At 34.5% G+C, this 14,079-nt stretch overlaps 1 protein-coding gene across 2 annotated transcripts; it reads left to right on the top strand.

Moving 5' to 3' along the window:
- The first annotated feature begins 3,859 nt into the window (after positions 1–3,859).
- LOC110730927 (ABC transporter G family member 3-like) lies at positions 3,860–13,513 on the top strand. Of its 2 annotated transcripts, XM_021910761.1 has the most exons (12): positions 3,860–4,193; positions 4,719–5,313; positions 5,413–5,492; positions 6,793–7,079; positions 8,085–8,256; positions 8,716–8,829; positions 8,957–9,085; positions 9,843–10,034; positions 10,896–10,982; positions 11,177–11,449; positions 12,570–12,677; positions 13,147–13,513. In XM_021910761.1, the coding sequence occupies exons 2-12, from the start codon at positions 4,836–4,838 to the stop codon at positions 13,402–13,404; spliced, it is 2,178 nt and encodes a 725-aa protein (XP_021766453.1). In that variant the 5' UTR covers positions 3,860–4,193; positions 4,719–4,835; the 3' UTR covers positions 13,405–13,513. The 2 variants fall into 2 exon arrangements, with proteins under 2 accessions (XP_021766453.1, XP_021766454.1); XM_021910762.1 differs by lacking the exon at positions 3,860–4,193 and having other exon boundaries at positions 4,242–5,313.
- The last annotated feature ends 566 nt before the right edge of the window (positions 13,514–14,079 follow it).

Below are 14,079 nucleotides of genomic sequence, written 5' to 3'. Positions count from 1 at the left end.
GCAGGTTCGAAAAGAATGACGTTCCTGTTTGATTGATCACTTATGAGTTCGAAAAGATGAATGTTCTCATCGTTGAAAAATAAGAAACAAAAATTGAAGGAGACATCACAAGAGTGTGCATCTCGACTTCAACAAATTGAAGAATTTCCAATCGCAACATTCGTGTTACTACCGTTACAATTGCGGGAGGATGTTAGAGATATGATATATCGAAAAATATATGTGATATATTTTCCGTATAGATATTATAATGAGAATAATATATTTAGTATTATCTTATGTTAAGATATTATTTAAAAAATATATCATTAAGATATACTTTCTCCGTTTTCTTTTACTTGCAACACTTCCCTAAAAAGAAAATGTCACAATACTTGCAACACACTATAAAAGGAAAGTTACTTTAGGGAAAAGCTATACTATATCCCTTATTTAAATCACATGGCCCACTAAATTACACTCATAACAATCATTCATCCTATTTTTAAATTTATTATATCATATGAACCCCACCTTTCTTAATTACCGCGCTAAAGGGTGTGTTGCATCTAAAAGAAAATGGAGGAAGTATAATATATCTTTTAGGAATATTGTTTCCTATCTTATGTTCGTAGGTTTTGTATACATACTCTACCTATTGATGAATAATAAACAAGTCATTCTATTCTCTTCTCCCTAATTTGTCAGGATTTCAATGGTAATTTTGGTAATGGGGTGGGTGTTTGCAGCAACAACGACAAAGTTTTGGGTGGTTATGGTGGTTTCAGGGAGATCCGAACAATGAAAAGGTGGTCAATGGTGGTGATGGAAGTTTGGTTGGTAGTAGGGGTGTGGGCCAATCAAGTGGTGGTCTTGACAGTGCGACTGTGCGAGTGAGTGATGGTCAGGTGGATGTTGGTGCCCTTGGTGGTGATACGGTCAAAAAATAATTATCCACTTTCTTTTTATTTCCCTCTTAATCATATGCCCAAACATATACTACGTAGGGTTTGTTCTCATTAACTAAACTGAGCTGAAGTCAACTGAACTGAGCTAAACTGAAATGAATATTTTATAAGATAAGGAAATTAGGAGATGAACTGAACTGAGCTGAACTGAACTGAACTGAATTTCCAACGTATGAGAACAAGCAGTGGCAGATCCACATTGACGCCCGGGGGGGGGGGCACGTGCTACCCCAGTACCCCCACAAAAAAAAAATGCTAGAAAACCGTCCTTTATATGTGTATATATATTATAATCTGTATTAATGTTAAATGTCTCCAGCATTGCTTCAGTGGTAAAGGAGTTGGATGGGTGAATTATGTGTCTTCAAGAAGTTCAGGGTTCAAGACCCCTTAGCATCATTTTTTTTTTCTTTGAATCCAAATGAATTTCCACTTTCCTCCTATTTAATTAATAAAAGGATAAGCTATTACTATCTTTTCATGATAAATTTCTTTTTTCCGTTTTCACACTTTTTATAAAACAATCCTTATTAATATGAAATACTCTCTCCATTATGTTTTATTCATTTTTCTCATTTTCATCGCATAATATTTATTGCATTTATTTGGCCATTATTAAATCTTGTTTATAATCGTATGAAAATTTACACTGAAATAAATATAAAAAATCATACTCCAAGTGTGTTTAAATAAATGAAATGTTTTGACTTTTTGTACAATTCATCTAATTCACTTTAGCTAATATTTGTGATTTATACATAACAATAAATATAGTCATGTGGGTACTTGTTGGAATCGTCAAATTTATTACTATAATATTCAATTGTTATAAGTTTAATTATTAAAGATATATATTTCCAGTCAAAGTTTTACGTTAGCATATGTGCCATAAGAGCACAAGGAAAAATTTATACCAAAGTTTTCGGTATAAATTCATATGCAACTTTGACAAAATAAAAAATAAATAGGTGAAAAGTTTATAATAGTATAATCGATATCTACAATATAATTGAATTATTATTTGTAAAAAAAAAAAATTGAAAAAAAACTTGTCAATATAAATGTTTGAATGTGATTGTTAATTATTATACAACTACACAACGCATTATATCCATGTTTGGATGATTAATCATGTTACGTTACAACAATGTTATACTTTTTCTTTTTATTATTGTCTAGTGCTACCCCTACTTCGCATTCCTGGATCCGCCACTGAGAACAGGCCCGTAGTATTAATCTCCATTTCTCATTTTTTGCCTAGGAGACCTTATTGAGTCCAAAGTTGCAAAAAATATGAAACTGAGGTAGTATATCTTTTAGAGTTGATTAAATCTAACCCGGGCTGAACATGGGCGAGCTTTGGGCAGCTTTTTTGTCCCTTTTTTTTTGGGCGGGCTTGTGAATGCATTTTCATGCTATTTTAGTTCATTTTTTTTGGTTTGTCCTGAAAAGCCCGCATGGCCCGCCATTTTTGGCGGGATTGGGCATGGAATTTTTTGCCCGAATATAGGCCAGGCCTAGCCAGAGAAATGGGTAGATTTTTTGTGGCTCGGTTCGACCCGCGCGTTGATCAAGTTTAATATCTTTATACGGAGTATTAATCTGGTAATTATGGGAAAATACCAATCAATCAATTTGATAAACAAAATTGTTTATCAAATGGCGAATTTGTTAAATATGGGTCATACTATTGTTGATTTATTTTAAAAAAAAAATGTCATGATGACCGGACACATATGTTATTTTATTTACCATTTTTCCATTTAATAAACAAATTTTTTTTATCAAATTGATTAGCTGAGACTACCTCAGTAAATATTGCAAATCATCTAGTCAATTTTTTTCCTAGTCTGTAGCCTAAATTATACGAGTATAGCCTTAATGTAAGCTATTGTATCATGTACAATTGAAGTATATTATTAAGAGACATCAATGATATAAGACACGAATTATTCTCTTTCACTAATTTGTTTATTTGTGTGCTCTATTTTATTTATATATTTTTTTGAAGGAAAGTAATTTACATGTAAGTTGGGAGATAGGAAGACTAATCTATAAAATTAATGGCCTCCTCATATCACCAATTGATTTTAGGATGAAATTATGTGGGGCTTTATATGTGGTCATACATACTCTCCTTCTTGTGGACTTGCGTGGTTAAATGGCTAATTGAAAGTTATCATGATATTAAAGCCAACTATCTTGCCTATTATTAACATTCAATGAAGGTAACATTCAATGAAGGAGGACTCAATGCTTTACAAAGTGCAACATAGAAAGGATTTGAAGATTTGTATGTAGCACGTAGCCAAATAAAATTGTGATTATCATAGAGACCACTTGACCTCATGTTAGAAGTCTAAAGATGGTCAATGAGAAAATTTGTGATAGGTTTAGATTGTAATATCTAAAATTGTTCACATGTGAGGGTTAGTGATGGAAACGTAACTGACATGTGATTTTATATAAGATTAGTGGGGTACTCCACCTATCACCAATTGATTGTAGGATGGAACCTTGCTAACCTTTATTTATGGTCATTCTCTCTTTTGATGTAAGCTCGTGGTTAGCCTAGTGATTTAGTTAAGTTTATCATTTCTACTACAAACCACCCACATTACAATATAATTTGAGTCGTACCCTTGACTCACATCATTTCATCAAATAATACAACTTAACAAAAACTGTTTAAACATGGAACGAGTCGTACCCTTCAAACCAAAACCTACAATTTGAGCCTCGACTTTACTATACCCTTGACATAATCCGAGTATCACTTTTCAAATTAAAGACCCTTTGAATCCCAAAAAGGATTATGCTATTATAGATTGTTTAAGCCTTAAGCTAGAATGAAGAACCGACATTAGGCGCCTTGCTTCCGCAAATGTTGCCCGTAATAATGCCTCGTGTCTTTCTCTTCCAACAAGCTTCAAGTAAAATTTTGAATGAAATGATGAGAAAAACAACGATTATATTCCATTTTTTCACGAAAAAGAAACCCACTAACCAAAGAAAGAAGAATTATATTATACACATAAAAAAAAACCAAGCAAAAAAGACCAAAAAAGCATACTTCTTTCATTACAAACAACAATTAGCTGTAAAATTAAAGCAAGTCAAGAATTTTTTTGTCCTTCTGCAGTCACTCTCTGTCTCTCACTCCCTTTCCATTTTTAGCCTTGCACTTCTCACTTTCATACCTTCTTCACTCTTTTTAGTTTACTTATCAGATCCATCTTCTACAAGGTTAGTTTTTTTTAAGCCATTTCTCATGTAAATGCATCTGTATTTTGAATTAATAGTTTATAATCTTTATTGATATTTCATTATTGCATGTTATTTGGACAGTTTTTAAAACCCATTTTGTAATTTGTTGGGTTTTTGGTGTATTTCAGCTAGTGGGTTATTTGGGTGTCTCAAATTCAAGTTTATTATCTTTTTAATATAGTTCTTCTAAAATAGTATGATTGTGTAATTTAATGTGTGTTTCAGCTTCTGGGTATTTATTGTATTGTTCTTATGGCTAATTGGGTATCTCAAATTCAAATTAATTATCTTTTTAGTATAGTTCTGCTAGTATACTATGTATGTGTATTATAATGGGTTTTGGGTGTATAGTGTATTTCAGCTTTTGGGTGTTTCTTATTTTGCTCATATGGTTAAGTGGGTGCTCAAATTCAAATTAGGCAATAGTGAAGATTACAAGCTTTTTTTTTAAGGGTTCGCATGTTTTTCTGTTTTCCTCCTGTAATACTGGCTCCTTTGCTACAGGTTGGCTCCTGATTCTTACATTTTAGTTGTATTGTAGAATATTGGATGAATTTTGTTTGAGAAGAGTGTAGTGGTTGGTTTGAAGGATTAGAGAGTAGTGAATAATTTAAGTTGAAAATGGAAGAAATTCAATCCCAATCAGATAATTATAGGTCTTCATCTTCCTCAGCTAGTAGTCCTGCTACCAGTAGGTTGCCTTCGAGTAATTTCTTCTACTTGAGGAAACCTGGTTCGCTTAGGCAACCTATTTCCTTTGAGGATTCTCCGGACTGGGGGGATGATACGGATATTGATGTAAGGGTGGATGAGGGGGTTGACTCAATTAATGCCGCCACCACTCCTGGTTCGCCAACTTTGTCAAAACTCAATAGTGGTTCAGTGCCTTCCCCTTATGCTCATGACGGTGTATCTATTACGAGAAAGGTGGCAGGAGCTTCGGTTGTTTGGAAAGATTTAACTGTAATGATTAGGAGTAAACGAAAGCACTCTGACAAAGTCATAAAGAGTTCTACTGGCTATGCATTACCAGGAACAATGACAGTTATCATGGGTCCTTCCAAGTCTGGGAAGTCAACCCTACTGAGGGCTCTTTCAGGTTTGAATATTTAGTTTCTTATTACTAGAATTGAGCACGTTGTAATAGTTTTAGAGTTTAGTGCTAATGTAATGTTTCTGGTTTTTTTTTATCTTTCAGGGAGACTGCCTCATTCAGCTAGAATGTATGGTGATATATTTGTCAATGGAATGAAATGTGACTTACCTTATGGGTCCTACGTGAGTTCCGAATCATGATATAGTATAAACTAATTGTGTAAAATATTAGGTTGTTGCTTTCATAAATTCCTTTTTTGTGTGCTCATGTTGGTTATAATTATATGACATGCTTACAGTGTTTCTGCATTTTTCTATTTGTACTTGCCTAAATTGTTTTACTCGTGCTAATTTAGGCTGCTCTCATATTCTAGCACAATAAATTATATATAACTGTGATCTTATGGCAAATCATTATGTAATGATTTATCTCTGTACAGAACTAATGCACCCATAGAAGCAAAGAAGGACATCATTAATATAAGGATGTCCTGTGTACATTGGCTCCCTCACTACTGGTCTTGGCCAGTTTGTATCTGCTGATAATTCTAAAGAACACATGGGATTCTTGATAGAAATAGAAGACTTATAATATGAACCTTTTTATTTGGCACATATTGATGTTTTTGTGAAGAGCTTAAACCTTTCAGTGTTTCTTTCTTTGTCTTATTATTAGATGATGTCGTTCTTAATCTGGGGAACATTTGACTTGGGATTTGTATGAGGCATCCTAGTTCTGTGACTTTTAACACGCTACAAATATGAAGGATGAAGCTTAATGATGTGAAAGTTTACTTCTAGCCTTCTACTTGATTAGATTTATTTTGACTTTCAGATCTATTGATGTTTCTTACATTTTGACGTCAATTCAACATTTAAAGGTGTGTGACCTTCTGTCTTCACTTTATAGAGTCGTTAGTTTCATAAGTAGAAGTAGTTGGTGCTACAAATTGATTTGCCACGTTGTTGTTGCTTATATAGCCCCTTCCATGGATTGTTTGTGGCTTTTTGCAAGACTTAAAATGTAATACTGCTCCTGATTATAAGGGAAAAAAAAGTGAATTCGGATTAATTGTCTGGAAGAAAATATCAAAGAGTAATGAGCTTCTTACATGAAATCTTTGGTGCCGAAAGTCTGTTTCCCATGCATTAAGGGAAAATTTTTTTAGGACCCACGTAGCTCCTTGTAAGTTTTGTGGCTTTGTGCTAGAACAGAAATCGACCACGGGAACGAAAAAACTGTAAAATAAGAATGACTTCCGGGAAGAAATACAATTCTCTCAGTAGAGGGGATGAAAATTCTTCTTAGTAGTCCTTCCTCTCATTCAGTAGACTGAGGATTTCTTTTTAACCTTTTAAAGTATTAGGTTGGTGGTTTGGTTTTTTCAGTTGCTGTTCTAGGATCTTAAGTTGCTATGTCTACTCATTGTGATGTCCTGCATTTCATTAAAGTATTGATTTGCCTTTTAATTTCCATATGCAGGGATATGTAGAAAGGGAAACCACACTGATTGGATCCTTAACTGTTAGAGAGTTCCTTTATTATTCAGCACTGCTTCAGCTTCCTGGGTTCATTTGTCAGAAAAAGAATGTAGTAGAAGATGCAATCATTTCCATGTCTTTGGGTGATTATGCAAACAAACTAATAGGTGGGCACTGTTACATGAAAGGTCTTCGTAGTGGTGAGAGAAGGCGAATTAGCATTGCCAGGGAGCTTGTGATGAGACCACATCTCCTTTTTATAGACGAGCCTCTCTATCATCTAGACAGGTGCTGCTGATGTACATTAGATTTCTTTATTCTTTTCCCCTCCTTACTCTTTAATACTTGTTCGTTACTGGATCAAACCAACTGAAATGCTCTGTAATGACCTTTTCCAATAAAATACTTTCATATACAGACAAATGACTCCCTTAAGTGCTTAAGTTTTAGGACTTTTCAACACATGTTATCTTCCGTAAGATTCTTCTTTCCGGTCATGGAGTGCTGCTATCTATAGATCTGTTGTTCTAGAATAGGTGATAAACAGGTGTCTGAGTTTTATAAATATGTTGATGCAGCAATGGCTGATTTCAAGAGATCTGTTGTTTAACTCATTTAACTCTAATATGGCATCCATTTAACACACATATTCATGCAGCTAAATGAATCCCTTGCCCTTAAAGTATATTTATGCAATAAGGCTGGGAAGTGTTTTTGTACTATACATGAATATATCAGTGTCTCAATAACTCGTGAGCTTTTACCATTAGTATCAGATAATACGATGATATTTGCATTAAAAAATAGATTTTGATGTCAGTTTTTTTTTTTTTTTTTCTTTTTTTTTTCATGCATCTGAAGAAGCACGTGCATGTTATTGAGGCTAAAATTTTCATAGGACTTTTTTGTTATTGATACTCCATTGTTGATGATATTGAGTCACAGATGGATTTTATAAGTATTGTGTCCTTGGGAAGCTATGTTAATTAAATTCGGGGATGTGGCTTGAAATGGTTTTATTTATTTATTTAAATTTTTAATCTGTCAACTAAAATGGTTCTTGAATTTGGATACATTAAAGGGTCTCCTGATATCAATAATATCCCATAACACAATGCTTGAGGTTTATTGCCTAGTGGGTTGTTGTGGCTTGCCATGCCATTTCTTTTCATTTAGACCCATAAACAATTTTCTGCCGCCTCATGTGGAAGTGTTGTGTTGGAAATTGCTATGGTTAACACTAATTTAATGTATCGCTTGATTGCCAGAAGTTAATGAATTCTTGTCTTTCAGTGTTTCTGCACTTCTTATGATGGTTACATTGAAGAAACTTGCAACCACTGGGTGCACCCTTATATTCACATTAAACCAGAGCAGTACAGAAGTCTTTGGCCTCTTTGATCGAATCTGCCTACTCTCAAATGGAAATACCCTATTTTTTGGGGAAACACTGTCTTGTTTGCAGGTAAATTTCATAAGATGTTGAAAACTTGAAAGTGTGACATTTTCTATGTCTTCCCCTTTATGAAGCTCATTTCTTTATCTGAAATTCCCAAATCAGTCTTCTACAGCCTTCAAAAATCTCAAATTTGATTGATTATTGTCAAATGGTTTGTTTATGTTATCATTTCCTTTCTGGGTACTCTTTGCTTTGCATTGTACAAGCAGTCTAATCTGCACTCCCAAACTTTAGAATAGTAAATTTATTGTTAGTATTTTGTGTTGAAAAGTGGACACAAGCACTCTAATTCTTCTTTCTATTTACAACATTTCTGGGATCAATTATAACTTTTTTTTTCGTAGGAAATCTCTATTTTTTTTTTATTCCAGTAGCAACTAACTCTTAAAAGAACAATTTTTTTGAAACCAACTCTTAAATGAACATTTTCCTGTGTAAATAAATAGTTTTTCTTTGTTGGTGAAGCACTTCTCCAATGCTGGATTTCCGTGCCCAATCATGCAAAGTCCTTCTGATCATTTTTTGCGAGCCATCAATACAGACTTTGACCGGATTATTGCAATGTGTAAAAACTTACAGGTATAGTATTACATGTAGTTTACTAATCTTTGGATCATCATGATTCATTTGATTGCCATCTATGCTATTGTAGCTATCTTACTCATGTGTGAACTAAAGTCATAAAGATGTTATTAAACTTGATCAGGATGACCATGGTGACTTGTCATCAGTGAATATGGACACTGCTGTAGCTATTCGTACCCTTGAAGCAACTTACAAGTCATCTGCAGATGCGGCTGCTGTTGAGGCAATGATTATAAAGCTCACTGAAAAGGTTTGTTGCTGCTATATGTTAGTTTATCTTGATTTATCTTCTCTTTCTTTTCCTTTCCTTGTTTGGTCGCTTTCTTTTAACTTTTGATATACAACATACTTGTAAAGTATTTATTTGTGAGCTGAACCACTGGCATGTATTTTGCCCTTTTGTTTGTCATATAGTCATATGTCATTCACTCTCCATCCTAAAAATCAATCTCAATTTTCAAGAAGGGCCAACTTTTAGGTAAGAGGAAGTATAACTTCACCTACCTCCATAAACAAGAACCCCCCCCCCCCCCCCCCCAAAATAAAAAAAAGAAAAAAAAAGTAAAACTTAAAATTTTACAACACTTTTTTAGGAGTTTCATATGTATATACACTAATACACTGACACAGTCGTAAACCGTTGCCTCATTTGTGGCATACATATTTTACAGTGATAATTTTAATTATGTTCCTAAACCAAAACAGATACTATCACATTTCATGTAATTTTCTCATTGTTTAGTGTGACTATTCATGAGCGCTAAACGAAAATTTGTTATGAGCTGTTCCCTTGAAGAACTGTGACTCTACAGTTATACAAAGTAGAAAACAAAATGAATTTTATGTCAATTCTTTTTAAATGCAAGTATAGTAATTTTGTCTTCCATCCAGTTTAAATTTCGGTTGGAGATAGTTGTGTTCTTGTGTACTCTATTAAGATCTGAAGGGTAACTTCATTTGAGCTGCTAGCATCACTATTCAGCCTTTTGTGAACTTTTTCTCTTCAGGAAGGTCCTCTTCTCAAAAGCAAAGGAAGGGCAGGCTGGGCTACCCGGATTGCTGTTTTGACCTGGAGATCATTACTAATCATGTCCAGAGAATGGAAATATTACTGGCTTCGCTTGGTTCTCAATATGCTTTTGGCTCTCTGTATTGGTACTGTGTTTTCAGGCTTGGGGCATTCTTTGTCTTCTGTTGTGGTAAGTTGCTACAAATTTCTAAATTCTGGTGTTGACGTGCTTTACATTTGTTGCCATATTGCTCTTTTTTTTTTTTTTTTTTTTTTGGGGTGGGGGGGGGGGGGGGGTTTATATTGGTTCTAAATGTGCACTTTTTCATGATAATATGAGCTAATTCCCAATCCCCACCCCTGCCATAACTTTAGTAGGCGTTTCTGATCCAATTTGTTTCTCTTGTATTCATAACCTTTATAACCCTGGAATTTTGAATCACAGATAACATTCAACACTAATGTATTACTGCTGAGAATTTTTGTCACCACCCCACCCCCGATGTCCTAGTTGTTGATTGTTAGATTTGTAACAACTGAGGCACAAATGATGCAGCGGCAAAGCGATGATTTTCAGTCAACAACTTTAGTCCATTTGCAAATTTGGTGTTTAAGGAAAGATCATTAAAAGTAATTATTCAATTGAAGTTTTTCATTTGATTTGTTTTTGAAGCACCAGATACAATGGAGACATGATGCAACCAAATGAGTGGATATGGGAGTTTTGAATCTTCTCTGACTTGATGTTGTATCGTGATTGGCAACCATATTCATTCGTTTTTTCTGCATTATTCTCTTTGGTTGGGAACCTTTTGCAAAATCCATTTGATTTTAACCTTTGTTATGGGGTTTTGGTGTTGCTTAAAATAAAAATAAATCTAAAGCTATTAAATGCTCATATAGCACAAGCTTGTTTTTGTATTAGTTTGGTCCTTCTGAACTGTTTGTACACATGCTCTCATTCCTAGGCTTAAAGTTGTTTTTCTTGAAAGATTTTTTCCCCCTTAAACTTTTCTTCATTTACCATTGCTTTCCTTGTTTTGATCTACAGGCTCGAGTTGCCGCTATATTTGTATTTGTATCATTTACATCTCTTCTAAGCATTGCTGGGATGCGAGCACACATGAAAGAAATAAAGGTTAGGACTCCCACCCTTTGTAAGGATTAAGATTCAAAATTTATCAATCTTTCAGCTTTCTAACTCACCATCCAATTGTTCTTTTTAATCTTTCCAGTCATGCCATATTCTTCTTAGTCTTCAGGGTGAAAGTATTCTGGTTTGAAGTTCCATCCTTTGGTTATAATTTTAATCCAAGTGTGTTTGCTGTGCAGACATATAGCTGTGAAGAATCAAATAAGCATTCTGGAGCTTTTGTTTTCCTTATTGGACAACTCTTATCTAGCATACCTTTCCTGTTCCTGATTTCTATTTCATCAAGTCTTGCTTTCTATTTCTTGATTGGATTACGAGATGAATTCAGCTTGTTGATGTACTTCGTATTGAATTACTTTATGTGCCTTCTGGTCAATGAGGGATTACTGCTTACTGTTGCGGCCTTCCAGCTAGATGTTTTCTGGAGCATTTTGACACTAGTGCTTGTACATGTGAGTCTTTGCTGATCCCTTTTCTGATGAATTGCCTGTGTACTGCCCATTACATCTGAACTTTTCTCCACTGCAGTATTCCTATTGGTTTCTCATCTATTAATTATGCTTTATCTCAAGTTTTCCAGGAGTAACTGTGGGCAGGGTGCGCTTTGATAGTTGCCCTTGTGGTGGATAGTTTATTCACTACTGTTGTGTGTGATTTTTTAAAATCAATTTTTCATGGTAGTCTATACAAACTAACCCCCTTGTAATTAGCTTTCTCTATAGCTAGCTTCTTGAATACAACTTGCGTAATCCAAGCGATTAGATCTTACATTTAAACATGAACACATGCCTATGACAGTTACCAGTGGAAGTATTCCAAACATGGAATGACAAATTTTTAGAAAAAATTCTGCTGGCATGGTGGTTCAAGTGATGTATAGTCTATATTTTTTTGCTCATGAATTTATAGTATGATCTGGAAACATATTACAATACATTTCATATGATAATACTTTAACAAACTGACCTAAGGGAGGGGCATAATAGGTAGTCAAATAGAAGTCATGCTGGATATTGTTTAGTAGTATAAATACTTTGGAGAGCTCCAACCTCTTGAATGCTGGTTAGGGAGAGGACAAGCCTCTCGAAAGCTTGTACTACTATTCTTATTTTTCAGATTTTAATGCAAAGTTTATCTTCATCTTCCTTTGGAAGTCAGTTTACATTTTCCAGTTCTTAAGCTTTATTAGTCAAAATCATTATTCATCTTTAGAATCATTCATATTATGCTGGATCGTAACATACATGTATAGAATTTTTTTACAGCCACTATAGCTCAAGGTTAACATACAAATAACAGATGTCCCCGCTTAAATAACATTCTACTTTTACCCCCTTTTCCTCTGTACTTCTGAGTACTTCTCCTTGGGCCCAAACCCACTTTTTTCCCTCAAGTTTTGGAACTGAGGGTGTATTATAGGGTTCGTGAAGTAAATTACTGCATGAGACTTGGTTTAAATTATGATTGAATTTGTGATAAGAATTTTTGAGCTATAAGCCAACAATTGCTCTATTGTGGTTTGATCAGTAGCTCAAGTCATATGCTTACCGAATGAGTACTTTCTGCATTCAGATCATGATGATGCTCTCAGCTGGGTACTTCAGGATCCGTAGTGATTTGCCTGTATCAATATGGACTTACCCTTTGTCCTACATTGCCTTTCACACGTACTCCATTCAGGCAAGTACAAGTTTCTTCTCTCCTTTGTGTTTTTCCAATGTGAGCTAACTGATTTGGCTTGCTTACTATATGTGGTTGGTAAGATGTATTGATTATCCTGACTTTCTTGGGTTTAATTATCTTTATAATTATACGGACTACTATTTTTTTGTTGATCTGTACATGTCAGTTTATCCAGTGTGGATGCAGGAGGAAAATATATAATTGGGAAAAACAAGATTAAAAAATTGTACTGGGGGCAGTTGGCTAAATTCATTTGAAAGAAAGCTCAAATTTCCGAAAATGTATGAGATGAATGTTAAAATATATTTGATTTTAGTGGGGGCCGTCGACCCTATGAGCCTCAATATGGCTCTGCCTCAAAGTGTGTCTGTGATGATTCCTTTGATTCTTATGGTAGTTTCTTGGAAATAGAATTCTTAGTTTAATTACACAGCAGAATGACCCTGTTATATACTTCTTATTCCAGGGACTTTTGGAAAATGAATACGTTGGCACAAATTTTGCGGTAGGAGAAGTCAGGGCTATATCAGGATATCAGGCGGTTAGCAGTGCGTATAATATCTCCTCCAACATCAACGCTAAATGGAATAATTTGTTGGTGCTTTTTTTAATGGCTGTTGGTTACCGCTTCATGGTGTTCATTTTGCTTAGTATTCGGGTAGGGACAGGATTAATTAGGAGCAAAGTTTGCCGTTGTAATCTTAAAACAATGAGAAATGAATGAATGAATGAAAGAAATATTTATTTGATTCCATCTGTTTCTTTACCCCTCTATTGCAAATGGTGGATCACCTGAATTTGAAGGTTTAATGAGATTTTATCCATTACAGTTAGCCATTTGTTTGGGACCTGAGTTGTTTACTCTTGACAGATCTCCATTTTTTGGTTCGTGCTTGTGAACTCATATTTTCAGCTGTAGGTGCATGTAGGTTTTGTTTGTTACGACTGAAAACATATTACGGCAAAGTAGTTTTCGTTATTGTTTTCCTTAAGAAAAATTATAGAGGTACAGGAAATCAAGAGTGAAAGGGGGAGATATGGATGGGAGGAGAGGAAAGGGGATGTTAAGAATAGAAAGGAAAATGTGGTATTCCTTTCATTATTGAGGAAAATATTTTCTACACTTCGGAAATTATGTTCCACCGTTGAGAAAATTATTTCCATCCTTCATAAACCAAACATTAGAAAATGGGAAACTTATTTCCTAAAAGGCTAAAATTGTTTCCGTCTATACAAACGGAGCCATAGTGTTAAGAATGACCCTACCCTAGACTATGAGCCTGTTCACTTCAGCTTAATTTCAATTCAATTCAGCTCTAATCAGTTCAGTTCAGCTCCTAATTTTCTTCTCATAAACTATTCATTTCACCTCTATTTAGTTCAGTTCAGCTTCAATCAG

Source organism: Chenopodium quinoa, unplaced genomic scaffold (genome assembly GCF_001683475.1).
Source record: "Chenopodium quinoa cultivar QQ74 unplaced genomic scaffold, ASM168347v1, whole genome shotgun sequence".
Lineage (NCBI taxonomy): Eukaryota > Viridiplantae > Streptophyta > Magnoliopsida > Caryophyllales > Amaranthaceae > Chenopodium > Chenopodium quinoa.
Note: the sequence above shows the minus strand (reverse complement) of the source record. Positions and strands in the feature narration are given on the sequence as shown.